General features: G+C 54.6%; 1 protein-coding gene across 1 annotated transcript in view; it reads right to left on the reverse strand.

Annotated features, from left to right (window-relative positions):
• Positions 1 to 1,283: 1,283 nt before the first annotated feature.
• Positions 1,284 to 27,029, reverse strand: part of LOC137775182 (voltage-dependent L-type calcium channel subunit alpha-1C-like) — a 50,004-nt gene continuing 24,258 nt past the window's right edge. Inside the window, exon 2 of the mRNA XM_068560848.1 lies at positions 1,284 to 1,669. Within this exon, the coding sequence (XP_068416949.1) occupies positions 1,284 to 1,669 (386 nt within the window). The remainder of the gene's footprint in view (positions 1,670 to 27,029) is intronic.

Consider the following 27,029-nt stretch of genomic DNA (forward strand, 5'->3'; position numbering starts at 1 on the left):
AGGTGCGAAGAAACCACTCGGGGACGAAAGAAACTCTGCAACGTGGAGGAGCCCACTGTGGGCTGGGTGTTCAGGCCCAGGTCGGGTCCCCCTGTGTCCCAGCCGGGCCGGGTGGCATCCTCTAAACATCCTCCAGTGCGTTCTCTTCTGCACTCTGGGCTCACGGGGAGCAGGCCGCCTGGACCGTGGGTTTGGATTCGGGGCACCTGGATCTGAATCCCAGCTCCGCCGGTTGCCAGCGGCGTGGTGTGGGCGAGCTCAGCTCCCCCAGGCCCCCTGCCCCCTGGCCCCTGAGCCCTGACTGAGCGTCTGTGACAGCAGCCCAGCGGGGCCGCCCAAGCCCAGCCTCTCACCCGGTCACCCGGGAAGCGGACACCTCGGCCTCGGGAGCCCTGCCTAGCTCTGCAGCAGTACTGGGCTTGGGCGCCTCCTCTCAAGTGCCCTTGGACTTCAGGACTCAGGCACCGACAGAACTAACATCTCCTTTCACCTTTCATCCATTCCCAAGACCTCTAAACCTTTCCATGGAAAGTCATAACTGAAACCCAGCCCTCCATCCTGAACCCCGGAGACGCGGCGGCCCTGCCCAAATGGATTCTTACTAGAAAAACACCCGGCACTAAGTCCCAGGTCCTAGTCCTGCCCGTGTGACCTATGGGCACTGTGTCATCACGGGGAAGTCAGGGGCGCACCCACTGATGGCTGTGAGCCTTTCCATCTCCCCCTCCCCACTATTCCCGGGCGGGAAGGGGCCGGCAATTGCATCCTGAGAGCCTAGCCCTTCCAAGCCACTTCCTCTGCAGGCCCTGCTCACTGGGTTCCACGCAGACAGGGGGTCTGCGTTACACCCTCAGGCCAGCGCTCTCCACTTCAGCTGCACCTGGAGAGTTTAGCCAGGCCTGGGCGGAGCTCAGACACCTGTGCTTTGTCCCAACCCCCCAGGTGACGCTGATGTGCCCCAAGGCTGAGAAACACTGAGCCACGGCCCGAGCGCTGACCCTCTCGCCTCTCCCGGGTCCTGCACCCTCAAGCAGGAGGTCCCGCATCTGCGCCAGCCCCACAGCTCGGGAGGAGGAGGGGGGCTCTGGGGTGCAACGCTGTCAACCCCACACATCAGTGGGTCCTGGGCAAGCTCAGCCCGGAGAGGGGATACTTCCCTACCCCTTAGGCTTGTTTTCTCAAATGCTGCTTATCATATAAAAAAACAACCCCCAGGGAGCTGGTTATACACGCAGATTCCTGGGCCCCATCCCCAAAGACTCTGACTCGAGGCTGGGTAGGGCCTAGAACTCTGCATTCAGACAGCGCCCTGGTGACAGATCTGCTGGCCCCGAGCAAAAAGGATATTTCCACTCGACAATGCTGATGCACGCCCTCCGGATGGGGTTCTTGAGGGTCAGGCAGAGCAGGGCACGGGGCGGGCGGGTGGCCATCGTGCTGCCCTGTTTCTTGGGCTTCCCGTACTGCTGCCGCTTCCGCTGCGTGGAGCTGACCGTGGAGATGGTGGCGTTGCCAGCGCTGCCCATCAGCTTGGCCTGCCGGGCCGCGTCAATGGCCGCCTGCCAGGACAGGGCGGCCCCCGGTGTGGGGATGTGCTCAGGTGCCAGCCCCGCGGCCGCGTTGGCGTTCATGTTGGCGTGAGCCGGGCGCGGGCTCCCATAGCTGGGACCTGCAGGAGAGAACACGGGACAGCGGTCACTGGGAGGAAAACAGGAGAGCTCGTGATGTGCTCTGGATCCCAGACTCACAATTTTTTTTTTTTGAAGTCTCATTTCAACCATAATTCAAAAAGAGCCCTGTACCACAATGTTCATTGCAGCACTGTTTACAATAGCCAGGACGTGGAAGCAACCTAAGTGTCCATCGACAGATGAATGGATAAAGAAGATGTGGCACATATATACAGTGGAATATTACTCAGCCATAAAAAGAAACGAAATGATTTGTAGCGGGGTGGATGGACCTAGAGTCTGTCATACAGAGTGAAGTAAGTCAGAATGAGAAAAACAAACACTGTATGCTAACACATATATATGGAATCTTAAAAAAAAGGTACTGATGAACCTAGTTGCAGGGCAGGAATAAAGAGGTAGACATAGAGAATGGACGTGAGGACATGGGGTGGGAGGGGGAAGCTGGAACGAAGTGAGAGAGTGGCATGGACATATATACACTACCGAATGTAAAATAGTTGGCTGGTGGGAAGCAGCAGCGTAGCACAGGGAGATCGGCTCGGTGCTCTGCGACCACCTAGAGGGGCGGGATAGGGAGGATGGGAGGGAGGCTCAAGAGGGAGGGGATATGGGGACATGTGTATGCATATGGCTGAATCACTTTGCTGTGCAACAGAAACTAACAACAGTATCGTGAAGCAATTTTACTCCAATAGAGATCTATTAAAAAAAAAAAAATGTCCTATTTCAAACCACTGCAGGAGCCAGGGAGGTGGCACATGGAAACATCAGTGTGTGATGCTGGGAATCTGCTCTGGTCCTAGTTCAGTCTAGGTCAGCTGTGTGACCTTGGATACATCACACCCCTCATTTTAGGTGAACAAGAGACGAGATGTATTGCATTACAACATTTATGGACCTCAGAAACACAGTGAGAGGAGGAGGATGTCGAAAAAGACAAATATGCGATGCAACACATGTCAATGAAAATACATACTTGTAAGAACACATACAAATAAAGTAGAATAGAATGGTTGTTTATGGAAGGTGAGGCGGAAAATGAGAACAGGTGTATGGGGACAGAAAAGAAGAATGAATGAATGAATGAGAGCCACTGCATGAATCAATGCTGACAAACGTACAATGAATTGAAAGGTATATATAATTCACTCAAATCTCTGCACCTAAGTTCCAAAAAACAAAAGTAAGTCTGATAAATGAAGGGGTTGGACCCAAGCAGGGTCCCATCCAGGTACCTCAAACCCATGTGGCGATGGGAGTTGTTGGATAGGAGGGCGGGGGGCTGTGATGGTTTTGAATCAGGAGCTCCTCTGACATGCTCCCATTGAGAAATAGGATCTATGCGCCCTCCTCCTGACAAAGGGTTGGCCTCTTGTGACCGTTTTGACTGGTAAAGTTCAGTGGAGGTGACAGCAGAGATTACTCCCAAGGCTATGTCGACAGCTCACAACGCCAGCCCTGGGCCGCCATGCTGTGAGGAAGCCCAGCCAGCCAAGGAGGGGTTGGGGGTTGGGCGTCCCAGCCAGCCCCCAGCTGCTCCAGCCACCACCCGACTGCAACCCCACGACACACCCGAAGCCAGAACAGCCCAGCGAGACCTTCCTGAGCTCCTGACCTTCAGAAACTGGGAGACAGCACGATGTCTGCTGCAGAAAGCCACTTGTCTTCGGTGACTCATTATGCAGCGTTTGGTATCTGGGAAAGGGCGCTGTGTGTAGTGGGGGTGACCAGAAGGAAACCTGGGTAGGAACCAGTGAAATCCAGCGTAGAAGCATCTGCACGGCTCTGGTCTGAAGGCAACAGAAGCCTCCAAGACTGTCCCTGTGACACGGCGCGTGCCTGGTGGGTTCTCCCCCGTCTGCTCGGCGGGCACCTCACCCCAGAATCCTACAAGGCTTACCAAGGGATCAGCTCAGCCCGGGCCCCACCTCAGACACGTGACCTTGAGACTGGCCGGCTAGGCAGGTGCCACAGGATCAGGAGATGCCACAGGGAGTGGGGTGATTACTGTGGGCAGAGAGCCTGGCATCTGGAGGCCACTTCAGTCGCCTGGGAGACTGTGGCTGGAGCCCAACCAGTGGCACGAATGTCACCTGCAAGCCCCCCCCAACGATGACCCTCTTCTCTGCTTCGTGTACACAAGGCTCCTCCAGGGAAGCTGCTGGCCCAGGACACACTGCCTCGTGGGGCCCTTCCCTCTCCGCCCTGCCACGCGCTGGGTCCAGATGAACACTTGGTGCCTCGCCCAGCCCCCTCCCCCCAGCGCACATCCTGGGCTCGTCCTTCTAGGTTAGACCTTCAAGGCAACTTCTTCTCCCGGTGTGACCCTCTCACCCCCACCGCCGGCCCTGTCCACGATGGGGCCAGTGCAGAGAGGAGCACACGACTCAGCTTAGCCTCAGAAGCCAGACACACTCCATCCTAGAAACAGACTCCGACAACCCCTGGGCGCCTGCATCCAGCCACACCTGATGCCCGCCTCACCCTGAGCTTTCCAGTTTTATTCCTTAGGTAACTTCGCTTAAGCTAATTTGAACTGGATTTCTGTCCCTTGCAACCAAAAGAGAATGAACACGCTTGCTCGCACCTGCCTGGGCTGTCATTCCTGCCAGATTCCAAAGTCTATGTCCCTTCCATCATCACACCAGTGACACACGGTAAGTTTCCAGTTTTATGCCAACTGACCGACGTGACCACCGAAACGCTGTACCTCAAGGATTCTGAGACTTTTCTGAGCACAAGAGAAAGGTGAGAGATTCGTGATGTCTGCCGGGGGCACGAGAGGGAGGGGGACGGCATCACAGGTGTGCGTTTCCCACCCCGCAGGACCCCAAGATGAGCACTTCAGGTCCACTTAGGTACCAGCTGCTGCCACTTCCCTGTCCCCTGACAGCCGCCTCCTGCACGGTCGCCATGTGGTCCCCATGGCACCGGAGCCCCACCCCCGCTCCTGGGCCTGGTCCTCAGTTCACGGCCTGTCCCCGACCCGACACCAGCGCCACGTCACCATCTAGGACGTCGGGAGCCGGAGAACCCAACCCTTCCCACCGGGGGTCTCATCTGTCACACACCTGCCGCCGTCCTCCCTGTGTGTGTCTGAAGCTTAAAGCAAGCGGGACCCCGCGAGGCCGGGCCTTCGCCTTTCTTACGGGAGCCCCAAGGAAAGGACGCAATGTCTCCAGGCGCCTGCAGCACGAGCGGCCCGCCCGACCTCCTCGGCGCTCACACGCGCTCCACCCGTGCACACGCGCACACCAACACGGGGCCACGAGCCGAGCTCCTCCTGGGGTTCATGGCCTGAGGGTGAAGGGGCTGCACTGCTGACCCCAAGAACACCCTTCGTGTCCGAGGCGATCCTCACGGGGCAGCGCCCACCACACCACCCGCCCCGGGGCCTCCGGGATGGAGGCGGGTGGACAGACGTGCTGCCCTGGACCGAGCGGGTCCGGCGTGGACGGACCACGTGTCTCACCGGCTTCACCGGCGAGGGCTGCGACCCTCAGTGTGCCCGTCTGTGATCTGTGGGAAACCACCTTCCTTCCTAGACCCCCGGTTTGGCCATGACCATGCTTAAGAGCCTCCGCTGGAGCTCCTGGGCCGACCGCCCTCTTCCCTCGCGTCCGTGAAAGCGGCCCCGGCTCCACCCTGCCGGACTGTCCAGTTCTCCGCGGTTCTCTCCTGACACGAGGCCTCGACGCCACCCCCTCCCGCAGACCCTGGCGGCCACATCCCGGCGCTCCCGGAACGCCTGGACAAAGTCTGAGAAGAAGGCGGGAAGCGGCACGCAGGAGCGGACTCCATCACCCGCGAAGGCCGGGGCTGGGTGCGTCCGGGGCCCCGAGGCGTCGAGACCAGGGCTCCACAGAGCCAAGCGCGGCTCGGAAAGCCTGGTCTGGGGGGGTTGACTTCAGAGCCACCCGAGCCTTGGGTGACGACCTTATTTATACTGTGAACCGTTCCCAGAGCAGTGGGACCTCTCGGGAGAGGACCATCTGGAGAAGCACATACGAATAAGCCCGTGGGGAAAAGTGGAATGTCAACCTCTCCCCAGCCAGAGGGCAAGAAAACAACCTTCAGTATTTCGGTCCTGGCAGCCCAAGCACTGCTGCAGCCTGTGACATAACGAAGGGCACGGTAAACACAGACACACACACACACACACACACACACACACACACACACGAGAGACAGGTGTGGCCCCTCGGGCTGGCCTCCATCAAGGCTGTACCTCAAGGCCCAGCTCAGCCTCTCCTGTCACAAGTGACTGTCCCCCACGCCCTGGGACGACGCCCCCCCCAGGCATGAGGCCGTATCAGGACCCCTAGGACCCCCATGACAAGAGGACGCAGGGATCCAAGAATGCCAGGAATGGCAAAGCTCCATCTCAGGCCCCGCACTGGTGGATCCGGAGCAGAGCTAGCGAGGAAGGGAAGCAGCTCTGTGTCTCTGACGGCTTCGGTTAGCAGGAAATAACCACCCGATGCAAAGAGACCAATTTTCAAATTATAAAGCTGATTCAACGCTCGGTCCCCTGGCTGCCAGCTGAAAACATGCCACCGTCTAAGTCTGCTCTGGCTCCTGCCTTTCTGCACGAGCCCAGGGCGGCGGCTCAGCAGACCAGGCGGCACACACAGGTGGGCGCCCACCGCGGACGCCTTCCTTGTATGGGAGAAAGTGACTGCCACTCGTGAAACGGCTCAGCTCCCCTGGGCAGCTCCCCAGCCCGCACACACGGGCTGCTGCTCCAAGGGACCAGGACGAAGCGCCGGTCGGCCTCAGCACAGGCTGCTCTGCCAGGGTCCAAGCCAGGAGATGAGCTCAGGACTTGGGCTCCCCGGGCGCCCCTGCGAGGGAGGCGTGGTGCTGGGACCCGGAGCTGCTCAGGGATGAAATCGAGTTTCTTTCTTTCATCTGCGTCCATCCATGCACCTGCCCCAGGGCCACATCCCAGAAGATGCAAAGTATCTGCTTGCTAAGGCCCGTGATGACGATGATGTCACGACGAGGGTGACCTGGGAAAGCGCGGGGACCAGTCCGTCGGCGCCCGAGAGGCCGGGCTTTCCCAGGCTCCCTGCTGACTTCTCTGCTGTGACCTCGGGGGAGCATTCCGGAGGAAGAGGCTGTGAGAAACGATGTCTATCTCCGGTGCCACTGGCCTGGTCCAGGCCACCACCCATGTCTTGCCCAGGATGCTGCAGGAGCCCTGACATTTCCCCCACTTCTCCTGCCCGTCCCCAATCCCATCTCCACGCAGCAGCCAGAGTGACCTTTCAGAAATACAGATTATGAATCAGGCCCTGTCGTCCTCCCAGTCAAATCTCTTCACAGTCCAGACTCTGCCATGGGCTGTGAGCCCGCAGGGCGGCCCTGCCTGCTTCTCGGAGCTTCCTCTCTCTCAGCCTGGTCCAAGCGCGCCTGCCGTCCCGGCCCCGTTTCACTCAGACAAGCTCAGCCCTTGTCCGCCCCAGGACCTTTGCATGTACTCAGCATGCGGTTCCCCCTGCTCTCTGCTTGGGAATTCCTTCGCCAATCCCCTCGCGACCCCACAGTGTAAACGGGCAGACCTCCAACCCCGGCGGCCAGCATGACCCTCCCCATCTCCCTTCCACATCATCCCTCAGTAGAGAAGCCCAACCGCCTGGCACCAGAAAGGGACCCCCAGTTAGCCATGTGTGTGTGTAAGGGGTTCAGGGCTACAGGCCGGCTTCGTGAGCACGACCTCCCCCTTTGGCCTCAGCACATTCAGCCGTGCACAGAAGGGGTGTCTCCCAGCGGCCAGGCTTTGTACACACAGCACAACCTCAGCTCATTTATGGAGACGAGAAGCCATCGTGTAGCACAAAGGACGTGCCTTCTCTCGGGCCGGGTGCGTCCTGAGGGCTTTGCAGAAGCCCGCAGTGACCAGGGGCCTCCGTTCCCTTTAAGAGCGAAGCAGCCGACCTGAAACAGAAAGCGAGCTTTCTCTGCCCATGAAAGGCCAAATGAGCAGCGAGCAGGAGGCCATCAATCTTCTCCATCTAGTGCGTTGCTGAGATAGTCGGGCGCTCACACAGGAAGGATGCCTTCTGGGCTCAGACGACGGCTGAGGCCCGGGCCGTCGCAGCGGGTGTGCTCCCCCAGGGGAAGGCTGGGGTCCCGCTCGGCCCCGGGCGGACCGCCGGACCCACTAACTCAGAAGCCGTCCCCCCTCCTCCTCTGCGCGCTCCTGTCCCGCAGAGGCTGGACACACTTTCCAACCTCCCCGCGGCCAGAATGACGCGGCTGTGAGGTCAGCCAAGTCCAGGCCTGAACTGAAACTACGTCCGGTGGGGACGGTGTCCGTGCCACTACTCTCGCTCTGTAGAGACAGAAAGGCTCTGGCGATGGCCTCCTGGTCCCCGGACCTCGGACAAGGTGCCGTGATCCCCAGCACAGTGACATCCAGATCCACTTCCTAAAGACCCCCGAGGCCCAGTCCTCTCAGCAATCCAGCCCCGCCGTGTGGTCCTGGGATCAGTCCTGGGGCCTCGCCTACCTGCCTGCTCTCCCAAACCTTCCCGTCGCTTTGTAAACCTTTAAATTCCTGTATGAAGTCTTCATCCTCGTAGAACGGCCACGGCAGTGTCTGTTGTAGGTCTGAACCTTGACCGACACAGGCAGGCTACAGCAGCGCTGTCCTAAGGAACTTCTGCGATGTTGGAGACGGTCTATAATTCTGGGGTGTCCAACGTGGTACCCACCAGGCGTCGGCTTTAGGCACTTGACAGGAGCTAGCGCAACTGAGGAACTACACTTTGCATTGTATTCATATTTCATTTCAGGTGATTTACATCTAAGTACCCTCACGTGGCCAGTAGCCACACTGTGGACGGCACGCGTCTATATTTAAAGCGGAGTCGTGATGGGAAGAGCAGGATAAGGAGAAACGGGAGACGGTCCTCGCCCTCCCAGAGCCCTGAATCCCAACTTGTGAAGGAACTTTAAAAAAGCAATCAAGACCTGACTCAGAGGCTGCCGGGTGGGTGGATTTTCTGATCAGGAAATAACCACCCTATGCAGAAAGACATATTTTCAAAGCATACAAGAGCCTAAGATCCAACAAACAACACAGAAACAAAAAAGTCATTTTTCAGGGGTTAATACTCTCGACAGACGAATGAGTAACTGGTTTTCCCAATGGGCAGATGGGGAAGCTGACGTTTCCCCCAACCCAAGCTGGGCCCACGAGAGTCCGGGGACATCCCAGCCGAGATGCAAAAGCCCTCTCCCCAGACCAAGCCCCCAGAGGGTCTCCTGAGCGTGTCAGCCGTGAGCTGTACATCTGCCTCCTTCTCTTAGCTGGGCTATTACTGCACTATTTTCAACAGTCTCCTCTCGGTCCCTCTGCCCTCCTCTTCCCGCGTCCTGCTACACACACAGTTCATGAGAGATGACAATGCTCAGAACGGGCCCCGGGCCACAGGAGTCAAATCTGCTCCGAAACACAGAGACAGTGAGGGACCAGGGACATCTGTGGCCGTCTCCTCAACTCAACCCAGCAGGCGCTGCCGTAAATAAACCCGCCTCTTTCCTGTGCTCCATCACACCTCCATCTGATGACGGTGCAAAGGCAGAGAACCTGGAGCACTTTGGAAGCCCGAGCCAATGGGAAGAGCGTAAGGGGACCAGCATTCTCACCTTCCAGCGATCCCGCAAACAAAACCTGGTCTCTGCTCTTCACGGGGCAGCAAGTCCAAAGGAAAGACAAGGAAAAAGAATCCGCGGAGGGACTCCCATGGAAGCAAACTAGCCTCCATCTGCAGAGGACCCTAACCAGAAAGCCATGCCCCCGCGCTACTCAAGGTCACACTGACCTCAGAGAACAGAAGGAAGAACAGCCAGAAAGCAAACTGATACATGCGCACGCTGAACCATGCCCCGCAGCCAAAGGTCGTCAATTGCAAGAGTGAGAGAATACTTCTCCTGCTTATATCCAAGCAGGGGGAGGGGGCACATCGCACCCTCCTGCTATTTGAACAAAGGCACCTGTCACCACCTGGTGACGGCAAACCTAAATTACAGGACCTAGTTGAGAATTCCCTCAAGTTTACTGAAAGTCAGCATTTCAGCTTTTTAAGTGTCACCGCAAAGTAGCCTTTGTAGAAAAAAAACAAGTAGATCCAGCCCTGGCTGAGGTCAGGTACCAGCTAGAAAAATGGGAAATCCTCCAGGTCGCCGATGTCTGGGGACGGGAAGGGTGCAGAAAACGGGATGACGGCCACAGTGGCCTGGCAAAGCACCCGCGGGACCCAAACACCGACTCCCCCTCCTGTGCTTCGGCCGATGAAAGCCTGAGGAGTTCAGGGGCCCCTCTCCGATTCTCCCAACGAGCTGTAAGCCCCTTGCGAGCAGGAACCAGCTCTGTGGCTTCAGAAATCCTAGCACAGCAGTCACCCAGGAGGTGCTCAAAGCACAGTGCCTGCACGGAAGTTCTTTGCAGAATTTCTGCTTAGGCTTCACAGATTTCTATGCAGAAGTTCACCGAGACAATGCTAGTTGATTATTTAGATCAGTATGTTTGCCATATGGTAAATGTGGTTATGTCCTTGTTAAGTGGAGGTTTGTGTCCTGTCCCACACCAGAAGGGAAACCCCAAGAAGCAGGGCCCTCATCCACCCTACTCACCACTGCTCCCCCGAGCCCAGAGATGCCTGGATATGACGCATGCTCACTGAAAGTGTGCTGAATGAATCGATAAGTGGATGTTGCAGAATGTAACTGTCCCATGATCTTTTCTCCCTTAACATTCATCACTTAGACTCTGGCCCCATGATCTTTTCTCCCTTAACATTCATCACTTACACTCTGGTCCCATGATTGAGGGGTTTGCTGCTTTGGCCCCATTTTATTGGAAGGAAAACAGAGACACAGAGAGACCACACCTTTCCCAATCACCAGAACTAGAACATGGACCACACCTTTCCCAATCACCAGAACTAGAACATGGGAGGCAGTGCTACCTTGCGAGGACAGTTTTTAGTAGATTCAGTGGCCCCAACCTAGTTCCTTCTCACCATCTGGGAGGGTGGGGGGGGGCAGAAAGCCTCGCTTCCCTCACTGACACTCACCTGCCCACTTATTTCACCCACTGAGGGGGGCCGGGCACCTCTGGGAACCAGCAGTAACCAGCTCTGACTCAGCGGACCGGCGGGAGAGCCCAGCGGAGGCTCGGAGCCCAGAGCTCAGACTCAGACCCTCACGACCGAGAGCACGCCCGCTCCGCAGGAGAGAAGGTCTTCTGAGCCCAGAGCCCCGCCAGCCCCACCGGGGACCCTGCCCAGGCCCCTTCCGCTGCGCCAGAGGGGAGCAAACCCTGTCAGGAGAGTCTAGGAAACGCAGACGTTCACTCCCCTTCGCAGAAGCTGTCCTAGGGAACCAGACGGAGACTCGAGCAAGCCATGAACCTGGGTAAGTATTCACCACGGTGTGAATTGTACCAACACCAAACTGGAGATCCCCCAAAGCCCACCACCGGGGCACTGCAGATCCACATGATAAACCAATGCAGATCCACATGATAGAATTTTAGGAAGCCATAAGAATTGTTTTTGAAAAATAATATACAGAAGGAAATCCAGAAAGGAGGGGATATATGTGTATGTACAGCTGATTCATTTTGCTGTACAGTAGAAACTAACACAACATTGTAAAGCAACTCTACTCCAATAAAAATTAATTAAAAAAAGAAAAACAATATCAAAAAAATTTTTACAACATAACATTAAGCAACAGAAACAGGGTCCAAAAAAGTATATACCGTAGGACCTCTATTTTATAAAAGACTTTTTTTTATAGGAGAAAGGCTAAAAGGAAACGAAATATAAATGAATTATAAAATAATTTATTATTTTTAAAAAACAGAAATGTTATTAGCGGTTATCTTCAGGTGACGAGTGACATTCATTTGCGCGGAGGCAGGTCAGCCTGGCACACAGGGCCCTGGACTCAGAAACCAGGCGGGCTGGGTTCCAGCCCTGTCAGTTACAGCCCTGTGACTGGACCAGTCACCTGACCTCTTGGTACCTGAGATTCCTCCCTTGTGAAACGGAGATAACAACAGAGGCTATCACAGCTGAGTTCATAAGAGACAACTCTCAGAATAGAGCTCAAGGGCAAGACCCTTGTAAGTGCCAGCTACTGTTTTCATTAGTGTATTTTCCAAATTCTGTACACTAAATAATTCTTTGGTCATCAGAAAGAAAACCGTTGGGATTTTGTTTGATTGTTTAAGTACACTTCCAAAATGACTGCGGCCAAACCAGCATCAGATTCTCGTCCAGCTGCTGACCACCCATGGGGGGTGGGGAGTGTGCAGACCCCACCTGGTGAACTGGCCACCCTGCGGCCTCTTCCTCCCAAACTCCAGCACATCAGGAAAACACAGCACCTGCCCGCAGGCGCAGAGGAGCGAGAAGTCCCGGGATGGCTCTGCAGCCCCTCTGTGCACCCCTCTGCCGACCACTACCTGCGCTCAGGACTGAGGGTCGTTTGCACCCGTGTCTCCAGCTGCAGCTCTCTGTAAACAAAAGGATCCAAGTTTGGGATAAAGTGAAACAGTCGATTTGGAAATTAGCCGAGAAACATGGGCAAGATCCTTTCCTTTTCCTTGTCTTCTTGATCTTTAATAACAATTTCGTGTAATATCAACTGGGCTCCATGAGGTCTGAACAGGTATGTGCACACGTGGGGAGAGGACTCCTGGATCCCGTGCCCGGGCCTGAGACGTGCCATCATATAAACGCAAGCCTTATGGAGAAGTTCTAGCAGAACCAGACATCAGAGGGAGGAAGCGGTTTTCCTCCAGCCTCACGGTGTCAGAACCCAGGCACCCGACCCGGTGACCATCACTCACACCACCAACCACCCTGCCGAGTGCCCAGTGATGTACGCTTCCCTGGGCCTCAGCTTACTGATCTGTAAAACAGAGATAATAATGCATTCCTTACATGGCAGTCGTAAGGACTAAATGAGATTCTACCCAAATATGAAGTATTACTTAATAAGAATCACTCCACACGTGCCCACATATAAAGCCTCAGGGCACCAAAGGAGAGGAACGCACCTTCAGTGATGTGAAATAAAACACAAAAGCTGTTTTATAAAAAAAAAAAAAAAAAAAAAAAAAGACTTTTTCCTAGAAGATCCCCTCCTTGTTAAGAAACCACCTCTTAAAAAGTGCTGTATCTCACACACAAATATTGATAGTGTCAATTTGTGAAAAAGTGAATCTATCCAGAGAATTCAGAATACAGAGAATTCCACAGATCCCTGAAAACCATGCTTCATTTTCCAAGGACCCTCCATCAGGGGAAGGCTCTGAAATCTCTCCATCGTCCGTGGGATTGCACTGTGCGGGGGGAGGGGTCCCGCACACATTTACACACTACACACGTAACACACACAAATACGTGCACGCTCGGCACTCTGTCCTCCTCCCGGACGTCGCCAATCCTCATCCAGGTGGGACAAAAGCAGCGCGTGACTTGATTCCTCTGCACTCACAGGCCACTTCATTAGCCACGCTCTGTATAAAGCATAACACTTCTTTCATTCAGCAAAGTCAACGCCATTATCTCATTCACCCCCACGACACCTCTGCCAGACAGCAGGCAGGCGAGAAGGTGGAAAGGCAACGAAAAAATGAGCAAGCGGCCCTGAGGCTGTCTCCCCTTGGTAAACATTAAGCTGCAAACAGACATGAAACCACCTTGACGCTTCCCCGAGTTTGCGGGGAAGGGCCAAGCCAGAAGCCAAGAGAGCTGAATTCCAGGCCCTGCTCCGTGGCCATTTGTTCTGGGCACATGGGCAAATCACTTCTCTCTTTGGCTCCTGACTTCCTCTTCTTCAGAGTGAGGAGGCCCGGCCAGTCACCATAAAAGTCCTTCCGGCTCAGATACACAGCTCCCAGAGCCCTGGGGTCCCAGCCGTCACCCCTCCCCGGCCGGTCCAACTCCCACCAAGTTCCATGGTGCCTGGGTCTCCCCCGCACTGGCCTCAGGACAAGGGCCGAGAGGGTGCAGCCCACCACCCACTTCCCTCTGCTCCCTGGCTGGCTCTCGGCTAGAGGGGTGGCCTGGGAGAGGGCGCTCAGCCATCCTCGGTGGCGGCCCCCAGCTGGCCTGGGCTTACAGGGTAAGTTCAACCTCAGGGCCATGCAGCCAGGAAGGGCAACACAGAGAGCACGGCCCTCCAGCCCTCGTTTCTTTCCTAGTTTATCATCCCAGGATTCCCCAGGACTTCGGGGTCTCAACAGGGTCTACAGGGAAGTCCTCAAAGCCAGAGAGAGCGCTTCACACCCATTAGGATGATGTCATCAAAACACCAGAGAAAACAAGTGCTGGCCAGGCCGTGGAGAAAGCAGAACCCTGTGCACCGTTGGCGGGAAGGTAAAATGGTGCAAATTTGATGGAAAATAGCATGGTGGTTCTTCAAAAAATTAAACATAGACTCACCATACAATCCAGCAATTCCACTTATGGGTATTTATCCAAAAGAAGAAAGCAGGGACACCCATGTTCACAGCAGCATTATGCAGGATAGTCAAACGGGAGAACCGGCCCCAGTGTCCATCAACAGACGAATGGATCAACAAAATGTTCTACGTACGATGGACTGTTATTCAATCTTAAAAAGGAAAGAAATTCTGACGCAATGTGTCAGACGCTTCAACTTGAAACCTTGAGGACAAAATGTTCGGTGAGATAAGCCACAAAAAGACAAATACCGTATGATCTACTTATAGGCGGCCCTCAGAGGAGTCAGGTTCACAGACACAGGAAGTACCACGGGGGCTGCCAGGAGCTGGGGGAGGGGGAGGGGAGCTGGGGGAGGGGGGTGGGGAGCTAGTGTTTAATGGGGACAGAGTTTCATCTGGAAGACGAAAAAGTTCTGGAGATGATGGTGGTGATGGTAGCACGACAATGGGGATGCACTTAATGCCATTAAATTATATACTTTAAAAAGGTTACGATGGTAAATTTTGTGTTGTGTCGATTTTATGTAATATTAAAAAAATAAAAAATTCAATTCAATTCAGTTTCATTTTAAAAGCCAAAGAGGAATGAGTGTTGGACTCAGAGAACTTGGAAGAACAGTCCAAGAGGAAGGACACCTGGGCAGGCGGGGCCGCCTTCTCTGGGGAAGAAAGCTCAGGTCTGAGGATCCCACGAGCCCCAGCCTGTCCCCGGCTCTGCCTGGGTGCAGGAACATCCCTGGGCGGCCGCGGTGGGTCCTCCCTGCAGCCCACGCCCAGCCTGCGCCCGGCACAGCAGGTATAAAGAGACGTGTCTGCTGAGGGAATCCACTTTCTCGCCCATGTCTTGAGACTTCCCGTTGCCAATGACAACACCACGTGGGACTCGGGCTGGGACCGACTTACCCACCGAGCCCTCCAGGCCCTCTGGATCTCAAGCCCAAGCTCTTTCCTCGGAGCCTCCTGAGTCCCTCCCTCTGCGTGCATTGTCTCCTGTCCCTCTTGAGCCCCGCTCGGCCTTTGCCCTTCCTTCTCCTTGGGTTTTTCTGACACCTTCCAGACCAGGAGCCTCTGAGCCCTCTCGGCCTTCACTCCATCCTTTCCCCGAGGAGGACAGAGGAGACACTGGGTCCTGGTGTGGGGCAGCGGCCCGGGCAGTGGCTGCCGCCCGGGTTGGGGCGGGGGGGGGGAGTCCTCAGAGCTGCCCAGATGCCTCAAGTGCATCCACAGGCCGGGCCAGGCCAGAGGGAGCTGGGGAGTTGGGAAAGTCCATCTATAGGAGCCCAAAGGGAAGGCAGAGGTCAAGGCACTTTCAGTTTTCATCCCAGAACGGAGCGATGATTCATGGAGCGGAAACCGGGGCTGTAGAAATGCTATGAAACCATGTCTGCGGCACTGGCCCCGTTTAGGTGACTGTCCTCCAAACAGGTCCGTACGTAATTAGGAGGCTGACAACCTTTGCCACAAGTCGGATCTGGGGCTGGTCCATGGAGCCAGCGGGGCAGCGGGAGAGCGGAGGGGGTGTGGAAACCCTGGGTGTTGGGGACAAACCAAGAGGGAACTGAGGGAATAAGGGAGCCGGAGAGGAAGCAGGAGAGCCTAGTGGTGAGAGCGCCGAGCAGGAGCCACTCGGGACCGAAGCTCATGTTCCCTCCGAGCCCGGAGCACGGGCAGGTGGGCGACATGCCCGAGGCCTGCGAAGCTCTGAGCTGTTCCAAGGGTTTTAAAACCCTTGCAAGCCCTTAGCGGGCGCAGCCATTCGTGAAGCTGCAGTGAACGGCAGTCATCCACTGGGGTCCTTTTACTGTTGACCTTGTTGTCAAGTGAGCTGAACCCCGGGCCTGCAGCAACGAAGGGGAGGCCACCGGGCAGGGTGCCAGCTCTCAGCCCTCGACCCCCCAGCCCTGGCAGCTCTCCTCCTCGGCAAGGAGACCGAGGACAAGGTGCGCTGGGCCTGGGTGCATGTCTCCTCCCCTCCACCAGAGGCTGTGTGACTCTGGACCAGTTCAGCCCCCCTCTGTGCCTCGGTCAAGTTGACCAAAGGACCTCTAAGGCCCCGTACACAGTTCTGCATTCCCTGATTCCACAACTGGCATGTGGGTGGCGGAAGAGTTTATTGTTTGGAACGTGCTGGCAAAAGGAACGGGCTTTCCAGACGGCGCCCCCCTCCCCACCCCTGAGTTCCCCCCCTTTAATGCTAACAAACGCTTGCATCTGAAAAGCACCACAGACACAGCGGATGGACAAGGACAGCCGTTGACTCCAAGAGCGGGGTGTGCGATGCCTGCTCCCCACGGCGCCCAGCCTCCGGGCCCCTGTCGCCTCTCCCAGCTGTTCTTCCTGGCCCGGCTGACGCCCTGGAGCCACAACCCCCGGAGCGTCAGCCCCCCTTGGACGTCAGACTCAGTGGGAACCTGTCAACATTGGATTTTCCCGGTCTGTGAAATGGGGACATGACAACTGGCCAATGGGGGCAGAGCAGACGTGGGACCTGGATGGTGAGAGTCACCTGTCTCCACACACGTCCAGGAGGGGACGGGGCCTGTGGGCCACTTGCCTGGCTCTGCTCTCTGCACCCAGCATCCCACCAAGAAAAGCGTCCTTTCCATAGAAAACAGACTGGACCACACACAGCTTTGTGATGGGTGGTGCCCTGGCCGCCGGCATCTGAGACCCTGTGTGCTGACCCCAGGGATGAAAGGCAGTTTTCCTTATAAAACTATGGGATTGGGGCTCCCACTCAGGATGGTCGGTGCCCCGTCCAACCTCCTGGTTGAGCCAAGCAGTTACGAAACCCCACCCACTGACCCCAAGTCACCGGAGATCAAGCAAGTGTGGAAAGGGGTCACGACGGGGGGAGGGAGAGCTGCCTGCTTGGGATACAGGGTCGGGACAGCAAGTGCCCTCCCATGACCGGGCACCTTGGGCACGCACACACACAAACGCACACATGTCGAAGTGAGTGCGTGCAAACACACGTGTCCCCAGCGTGCAACGTGGAGGCGTAGCTAGTGTGGGTGCAGGACAGGGCCTCTAAAAGCTGGAAAAGGCAAAGAAGCAGGTTCTTCCCCAAGAGCCTCCAGAAGGGGTGGAGCCCATTTTAGACCTCTGACCTCCAGAATGATGCTTTTTTAAGCCACTAAGTCTGTGATGATTTGTTACAGCAGGAACGGGAAATGAATACACCCAGCATCTCACCTGTGTAAAACCACTGCAAAGTGAAAGAGCAGGAAGAGGGCAGAGTTCAGTGGTCTTGGTTATTTGGCCGACGGCCACGAGCAAGCCCCACTTCTGGGACTTCCTGAGGGAAGTCCTGCTCTCGGCCTCTGCTGGGGCTGAACTGGTCTGGCCATCTCTGCCGACGCCAGATGTCTGGGGGGATGGGCAGAACAGAAACAAAAGCCTCCAGGTATTGATTTTAAAATGGACAAATGACTGGAATAGCTATTTCTCCAAAGATGATATACAAATGGGCAAGAAGCACATGAAAATATGCTCAACATCACTGATCATCAGAGAAAAGCAAATCAAAACCACAGTGAGATACCAACTCATCCCCATTAGGATGGCTACTGTCAAAAACCCGAAAACAACAAGTGGGAGTGAAGATGTGGAGAAACTGGAACTCTTGTGCTGATGTTAATGTAAAACAGTGCAACTACCCCGGAAAACAGTTTGGAGGGTCCTCAAAAAAATTTAAAGCAGAACTACCATATGATCCAGCAATCCCACTTCTGGTCATTTACCTAAAAGAATTGGAAGCAGTTATCTGGAAGAGATATCGGTATACCCATGTTCATGGCAGCATGACTAACAAAAGCCAACAGGTGGAAGCGGCCCAAGTGTCCACAGACAGACAGACGGACGGATGGATAAGCAAAATGTGGTCCATCCATACAATGGAACACTATCCGGCCTTAAAAAGGAAGGAAATTCTGTGACAGGCTACAACATGGATGAACCTTGAGGATTCCACTGAGTGAAGTAAGCCAGACACAAAAAGACAACTACTGTATGACTCCACTTACATGAGGTCCCTGGAGGAGTCAAGTTCAGAGACACAGAAAGTAGAAGAGTGGTTTCCAGGGGCTGGGGGAGGGGGGTGAGGAGTCGTCATTCAATGGGGACAGAGTTTCTGTTTTTCAAGATGAGAAAGTTCTGGAGATCTATCTCACAGCAACGCGAATGTACTTCACACCACTGGACTGTACACTTAAGCCTGGTTAAGATGGTTAAACTTCACGTTTCATGTTTTTCACCAAAATAAAACAAATACAAAAATCATTCCATTCTGCGAGGGTATAACGTGCACCCAATGAGCCCGGCACAGCCTGTGTGACAGTTCCCAGCCCTGCCTTCAGCCGGCTCCGCAGGCCTGTCCTGTTTACACGTGTGCCCCCCAGGAGACCGTGAGCTCTCCAAGGACAGGCGTCACGTCCGGCCACCCCAGGGCCTCCCTCGGCCCCCGAGTGGTGCCACACATGCGGGAGGTGCCCCACGGACAGTTGGTGGCTTTGCTCTTTCACAAGGGTGTGGCCTTAGCTTCCTGCAAATTAATCCCATTCTTTGCAAGTGGTGCTTATGCTAGCGCCACCCCCATCTCCTCCACCCCCGTCCCCGGCCCACCGCAGGGTCCGGGACCTCAGCCGAGGGGACAGCAGCGCAGGGCAGGGAGCAGTGGGCTGGGGCTCGCGGAAGAGGCCCCGGTTGTCGGTGAACACGACACAGCTGTCCTGCACGCGCTCACAGGACACCCCGTCTCCACCCCGCCGGGCCTTCCCCATGCAGCATCGGGCAGGTGAAATCGCTGGGGAACCCAGGATCAGAGGCAGGGCGGAAGGGTCGCCGCGAGCGGGGAAGCGCTTCAGTTTGGTTAGACTCTCAAGCACAGAGTCTCATAGCCCCACGCCCCAGCCCGCGAAGCGCCCCGCTTGAAATACAGCGTCTCCTGGACTCATCTGAGAACACCGACAGAGGGCGAGCTCCCAGGTCGGCCTCTCGCAGGGGAATCTGAGCCTCCCCGGATTCTGCAACCACATGTAACAACCATTTCAACAAGCACCGGAAGCTGAAACACAGCTCCCCCCCGGGTGCTGAGAGCCACCCCGACATAACTTGGGCAGCATGAGGACAGTGCGGGTCCTTCTCCTCCTGTCTGCAGGCCCAGGTCAGCCCTCAACGTGGACAGAAGCAAGTCACAGGACAGAAAGCCAGCCGGGGGCACCTCCTGAAATTCTTGCTTAAGAACAAGAGTTAATACCTGCAGAGCATTCACTATGGGCCAGACCCCATTCTCAGGGCTTTACCTGTGTTCATGTACGTAATCCTCTCAGCACCCCCACCGGTGAGCACTATTATGATGCCCACTTCCCAGATGAGAAGGCTGAGGCATGGAGGAACCAACTCCTGTGAAGCCCCCAGTCCCGACCAAGCAACCAGGCTGCTGACTACCTCACTCACGGCCTCCACGGCAGGTCGCTGGCCTGAAGGTGTCAGCATCCGGCTTCCCGCCCACCCCCAGCCCCCGACCCATCGGAGGGCACCCTGCAGGTCTCACTGGGAGGGGCACACAAATTTAGGGGGCTGTTTCTAAGAAGCAATGTTTGCAAAGAGCCACACGTCTCAAGGCAAGAACCGAAGGACCAAGGTGCAGAGAAACACACCTCACAAATGTATATGGTCCAGGATGTTTGCCTTACGTATCCTAAAGCATGTTGGAAACGTGAAGGAATTCTCAGCCACACCTCCTGCAAATCCATCCCCACTTAACGGGTAAGCAGACTATCCAAAGATGGGAGGAGTGACCTGCCCAGCGGGTGACTGCAGAGGGAGTGGGTGATAAAATAGGGCATGGAATTCAGGCATTGTAGTTCCAAATCTACAAGACAATACCCCTTCCCCTTATGAAATCATTGGGAAATATCACCCAGAGACAAATACTTGAACTATGAGCGTCTCTCAGAAGAGTTACGAGCCAAAAGCACAGCACCACCTTTTTTTTTTTTTTTTTAAAGAATCGCAGGGGTGGAGGGAGACTTTGAGCTGCCCCTCCACCTCCTGCACCAGCAGGTCACGTCTACGAGACGGGCTCTCCCACTCATGGTCTTTTCCAAGAAAGCACATGACTTGACCTCTCTCAGGAACCCACCCCCAGATCCCCAAATTCTGGAATTCATGAATTCTGTGTTCGTCTCTTACCTAAAAATCCCACACTAAAATGTGAGACACTTTCTTTTTCAGAGTAACAAAAGAACTTCTACCCTAGCACCATCACCTTTAAAACAATTTTTAAACCAACTTTTTACTTCTATATAAAGATTGGTGCTTCCCTTCGGGCTTGTCTCCTTCCAGATACACAGCACCGGTTCCGTCGGCTTCGCGAAGCCGTGTTTTCCACTGTCTTATTTTATGCCTCTCACTGCTAGTCTTTACATTCTCTCATTGTCTCTAAAAATAGCCTCTATCCACACCCAGCATCACAGGAAGGACTTCAAAGCGCTAGACATTTGAAAGGACTCTCCCCTGTCCTGTTGGGACTTGGACTCAGGCGGGCCCCCATCCAAGGCACACACATGGCGATGGCACAGGTACCAAGGATCAGACGGTCTAGGCCCAGACACGTGAGCAAGGCAAGGAGGGTTGCTAGGAGACTGGAGAGATGGGGAGTCAAGTCCAGCCCAATCAGCAAGCAGAGAGGACCGAGGTCCCACGGACTGGAGGATATAGAGAATGCGAAGGCAGAAAGCAACCAGCAAGGCCCAGGCTGGGCGACGGGAGAGCTGTGTGCTCAGAGCACGGAAAAGAGCCGGGGCAAGAAGGGCTCCGGGGTGCATGCAGCCTGGCACACGAGGGGATGAAAGCTGAGCCTGAGGGTGTGGCAGGAACTGGGAATGCACCAGTGTCTGTGTCCCGTTTCCTCCTGGGCCACAGCGAGCCCGCAGTTGCCAGGCTCCCTGGCAGCTGGACACGGCCTGTGACTAAGTTCTGGCCACTGAAGCGTGAACAGCAGTGACGGTGCTGCAGCCGGTCCCGGCCGGGAGAACCTCCCACACACGATCCCCGCTTTCCCATCTGCAGCCCTCTCTTCCCCCCGCCCCACAAATCAGCTGGATGGAGAGACTCTGATGACCTGAACGAGGGCCAAGCACAGGACGAATAGGGCCTGGGTGACTGAAGCCCCTTGTGGAAGGCCACCTGGCAGGGAGTGCCTGCATCATGACGTCACCGGAAAGTACATATCGTGTCCAGCCAGTGAGCTGCGGGGCTGCTGCCCTCACTCACACGGGGGCGGGGAAAGAAACCTGCAACCAAGCAGGAAAAATGGGCTTGAACTCGCTGAAAGTGGACGAGAAATCAGATGATTTGGAGAAAAACCTAATCGATGTCAAAGTACCTCTTTTACTTTTTTTAATAGGATCACAAGGCCAGTGAATCAAAGGGATGCCGCCGACACAGACTCTGGGAGGGCTGATGAGCGGGGAAATTAATAGGAAATGATGTGTCGGGCTACCCACGCCCCCATTCGTTCCGCAGACCCTGAGCACCTGCCGCTGGGCCCCTGAGCTGGTCGTGGCTACGACGTTAAAGAGAACTCAGTCCCTGTTCGAAAGGGCCCCAACCAAGTGGGGAAGGCAGATATCCGCCACGTGACTGGGTATCTCAAGGGTCTGCCGGAGTGTGACCGCAGCTTGGAAAAGGGACTCCTAACCCCGCCTGGAACGGTCAGGGAAGGAGCCCCAGAGGCGGGGAAGCTTGACTAGAAAGTGTGAAAGGAACGGCACGTGCAAAGTACCAATGAGTATCCTGCATCTGGGAACCAGCAGCAGGCGGTACCTCTGGCGCCTGGGGCTGGTGGAAGCCATCAGGCTGCTGAGATGAGTAAAGGCCAGACTGTGAAGGCCCAGCCCCGTTTACCATCCACGGGGAGCCGGCCGAGGCTGGAAGCTGCGTAACGACAGAAAGCTATCTGCTCTGCTTCCTGGGGACAGAGTCAGGGTGAACCAGGACGGAGCATCTACTCAGAAGGCTCTTACAGCCACCGAGGCAGGCAGATCAGAGTCCGAGGCTGGGGGATGAAATATCACGGAAGGGGAGCCTCCAAGACCGGGTGACTGAGTTCGCTTAGGAGCGAGAAGAAAACTAAGATGTGGGGGACAGGGCCCCGTGTCCGGATGAACCAACGTGGTGGCGCCATCACGGAAACAGCGACCACAGGAAGGGAGAAAGGCTTTCGGGGGCAGCGAGAGAATGAATTGATTTTGAGGGACTTGAAACATTCCAGGCATGTCCAGTAGCAAATTAAAAATGTGAACTTGAGACAGACATGTGGGCTGCAACGGTAAATTTGGAAGTCATCGTCCTAGCAGTGACGGGTTCAGGAACGGGTCGGACACAGAACTCACATCCTCAGTGTGGACACGCACTCCGGCGGGTCCGCAGTCAGCTGACACATAGATGTACCGCCTCCATACACAGATGTTTGGAGTACTGATTCACAGATGCGTCTAAGCTTGGAAGGTCTCTACTGATGGGACCCACAGCTCTGTCCTTGGCTCTCGCTTTTTAAACACGGAATTAAAAGATTTGGATGAAGGCAAATTTGTCAGTTGTGCTGCTGACACAAATCTGGGAGGAATCGCTGGTAAGTTGGAAGGTTGAACCAAGAGTCGAGTGACCTCAATCCACTGAAACGATGGAAACTTGTTTGCAAACTTGTCCAAACTGACAAGATGAAATATAAGAGGCACAAATACAAAGTCCTGCACTCACATGAAAAAACGTCACTGCCCAAACAGAAGGCGGGCGGCCCCCTGGCTCATCAGCGATGTAGACGGCGGAGACCCTGGGGGTTGAGCAGACTGTAACTCGGGGCCAACAGTAAGCGCACAGCCAAAGGCGAAAGCAATCTTTTCCTCCTTAATCTGCACTCAGCGCCCAGCACGAGGGAATCAGCCCAAGCCAGCCCACAGCCGGGCTGGTGTCCCCCTGGGCAACGGACTCCACGAGGGACCCCAGCAGAGTGCAGGTGACCCGAAGAAGGTGAAGGGTGAGAACGAAGCCCTGGAGAACTGGGTGAAGAAAGCAGGGCAAGAACCCTGGAAAACAAGTTAGAAGGAACGCAGTCACAAATCCGGAGGGTAAATGCACTTTGTTTGCTCCGGATGAAAGGGGTCAGACACGCATGGGCAAAAGTCACAGGACGGTAGACTTTCACTTTATCTGATTTCAAAAAATAAAGGCTCGTCCAAACCAGAATGGCTGCTTTGCGAGTTCGTGAGGCCCCCTTTCCCAGAATCGTCAGAGTAGAAGCCAGATGACCACTTGTTAGGAATGGAAAGAGCCGTCTGCGGTGGGCAGGAGGTTGGGCTAGACCAGTGGTTCCTAAGCTTTTGGATTTCAAGGACTGGTAAAGCCTTTTTTAAATGTGCTGTCTGGGCAGTTTTTCAAAACTCAACTACCTTCTACTATCACCACCATTTCGTAAAAGAAAAGACATTTATCACCAGAGGGCAGGAGAGAGAGATTATCAGCATAAAGGACAATCCTTTATATTGAATACACTTAAGTTTCTGAAAAATGCACCTTATTTTTCTGACTTTGGGAGGCCGGAGGGAACATTACTCACGACTTCACCGGCCCGTTCCCTTGTAGTCCCGGTGGCCAGCGTTTAGCAGGTGCTCAATAAACACCTGCTCAGTGAGTAACTGCGTAATTGTGGGCATTTATAAAAGGAAAGGCCCGGCCTCCACACCAGGCCCACCAGCTTCTTCACCTCATCATTAGTCAGTATATACTGACAGCTCTCATGGTTGCTGGCACTGAAATATGGGACAGCAAGGGCCATTAACCTCCCAACCTGAGAGGACCGGTGCCTTATATGAGTGCCGTGTTTTAGGGTTTACAAAGCATTTTCTCATGTTATCATCGCACTCTATTTTCCTGACAATGTGGAGATTGATGCCCTGAGTTTACAGCTGGAGAAACTGAGGATTCAGGCTTTCCCAAGGCTGCCTCTGAGACAGGGGGGCAGAATGCGAGCCCAGGTCCCCATGCTGGTGGGCGGATGCCGTTCCCACCTGCCTCGAGCCATCGCCCCCGGGAAGGGGTAACCTGACCCTCCAGCTGCTCTGGTGAAAGCAAAATGCTATCTCAGCCACAAGAGCACAAGATGTGGCTCAACACCACGGCTGCCCCGGAACCCACGGCCAGGGCCTCTCGGGGGAAAAGCAGGGACATGGGGGAGCCCGCGGCTTCCATCGGCAGCAAGCACGAGCCTTTGTCTGCCTCCAAGACACGGTCTGTCCACCAGGCCTGCTGGCCCAGCAGCATAAGCCGCGCGGAGATGGATGGATCTCAGGTCCAGCCAGATGCACCGAAACCACGAAACCCTCGTGAGGATGACGGCAACGTGTGAGGAGCCAGAAATGGGCACCTAACATATGTTATACACATAGTAATCTAAGGAAACGCAGAGCTCCCCTTCCTTCTATGTGCGAGCCAGGTGGGGTGGACCCACTGAGGAGCTGCTGTACCCTGAAGGCAACTGGCGATTCGGGAACCAAACAGCAAGTCCACGATTAAACACATCAAACCACCACCACAACAATTTATTTTCACAGACTTAACCAGTTAATTTGGCATGTTATATACATACATACATAATATACAGAGAGAGAGAGACAGAGACAGACAGAGACACAGAGACAGAGACAGAGAGACAGAGAGACAGAAAGAGACAGAGAGACAGAGACAGAGAGACGAGAGAGACAGAGACAGAGAGAGGCAGAGACAGAGAGACAGACAGAGACAGACAGAGAGACAGGGACAGAGAGACAGAAACAGAGAGATACAGAGCGAGACAGAGACAGAGAGACAGAGACAGGGAGATACAGAGAGAGACAGAGAGACAGAGACAGAGAGACAGAGAGAGACAGAGAGAGAGACAGAGAGAGACAGACAGAGACAAAGACAGAGAGGCAGAGAGACAGAGACAGAGAGGCAGAGAGACAGAGACAGAGAGAGACAGAGACAGAGAAACAGAGACAGAGAGACAGCGAGAGATAAAGACAGAGACAGAGGGAGACAAAAACAGAGAGACAGAGAGAGAGACAGAGAGAAAGAGAGAGAGACAGACTCTCAAGTACACCTGAGAAGACAGAGCCTTCCTGCTCGAAGCGGAGACGCTGACTGAGCCTCCTTGAAGAGGACATCTGGGCGCCCCCTCTACTGTGTGACTGAACAGGGTCCCGTGTAGCCTAGCAACTGGTTTCCCAGTTGGTGTAGCCCAGGCGCTGGTTTCCTTGCTGATAATTCCTTGGGTAAAGAAATCCGAGCTCTGAGACCACAGTGAGCAGGCGGGGCGGCTGGGTGGGGTGGGCGTCCTGCGCAGGTGGCCAGGCAGGTGTGCGGGGGCAGGCGCTCAAATGCTCCATCCTCACTGCGCTCCTGGCAACAAGGGGCCGGGACGGCGTCCAGGCACCTCGCAGACACTGGCCCCGGCTTGAGAAACCACAACAAAGATCGAGGAGGCTCCGCTGGCCTGTGATCTACGGCGAAAGTACAGCCAGGGCTGAAGGGCTGAAGGGCACCCGTCACCTGGGAGACCAGAGACCGTGTAAGACGGGAACGCGGGCATCCATTTACAGATGTGCAGAAGGTCACTTGCCCAGGCAGGTAAACGATGGGGGCAGGGCCCTGCAGAAGGCAGGGGCTGAAGCTGGATGGTCCAGATAGCACTTTTCTGATGCCGTGACCGCACGCTGACCTCGGCTGGGTTGCCAGGTCCCATTTACTGAGCACACCTATGGCCGTGCGGTACTCTGAGGGATGGGGGTTCAAAGGTAAACACACCCTGTTTCCTCACCTTGCAAAACAGGAGCAATAATCTCTTTCATATGGTTGCTGTGAGATCAGATGAAATAACATAAATGAAAGAACTCAAGACACGTGAACTGTCATTCTAGTGATCATGATGGATGTCCAAAGTCAACGTCTGGATATTTCTCTCCTTTGTTTTGAACTATGGAGGATTTTCAATGAGAGTTCATTACTCCTCTGAAAAATACCGAGACCTTAGAATGCATTAAGTTCTGATCTCTGCACCCACCCCATCCATCACTAATCTTCCACCTTATTATTGCTCAATATTTACAACTACGTTGTTTTCAAACCATGCTAAATCTTAGCCTTCTTTTAAAGAAAAGAAACAATGAATGCTTCTTTCTTTAAATGCATCTCTTGGTAGCTCTCTCAGCCACGATCATTTTAGAGGTAAATGCTCCCAGTGTTTGTTTACGCAAAAAATGTCTTTTCATCCTAACTCTTGAAAGATAGTCTAGCTTTGTATAGAATTCTAGTTTGACATCCACTGAGCGCTTGGAAGATATTGTTTCCTTGTCTTCTAACCTCTATTATGGTTTTGATGAAGTCTGCTGCTTGCAGATAATCTACCTTTTCTCCCTGCTTGCTTTTAAGATTTTTTCATTTTCTTTGACTTTTCAGCAGTTTTCTATGCTGACTGTCTAGATGTCAATGTATTTTTAATTACCCTACCCAGTCCTCAGTGTGCTACTGCAACCTACAAAATCAATATCCTTCTTCAATTTTGGAATGTCCTTGGCATCAGCTTCTAAAATGATGTCTTTGCACCGTTCTGTTGTCTCCCAGAACTCCATTTAGACACATACTGAACCTTTTGGTTCTCTTCCCTGATTCTTTCAACTGCTTTTTCATAGATTCAGTAGTTTATCTCTCAGGGCTGAATTCTGGGCAATTTCCTCAGGTCTAACTTCCAGTCACAGATTCTATCTTCTGCTGTGTCTACCCTGATGTTTCATCCACCCCAT

Source organism: Eschrichtius robustus, chromosome 13, assembly GCF_028021215.1.
Source record: "Eschrichtius robustus isolate mEscRob2 chromosome 13, mEscRob2.pri, whole genome shotgun sequence".
In the NCBI taxonomy this organism is placed as follows: Eukaryota; Metazoa; Chordata; class Mammalia; order Artiodactyla; family Eschrichtiidae; genus Eschrichtius; species Eschrichtius robustus.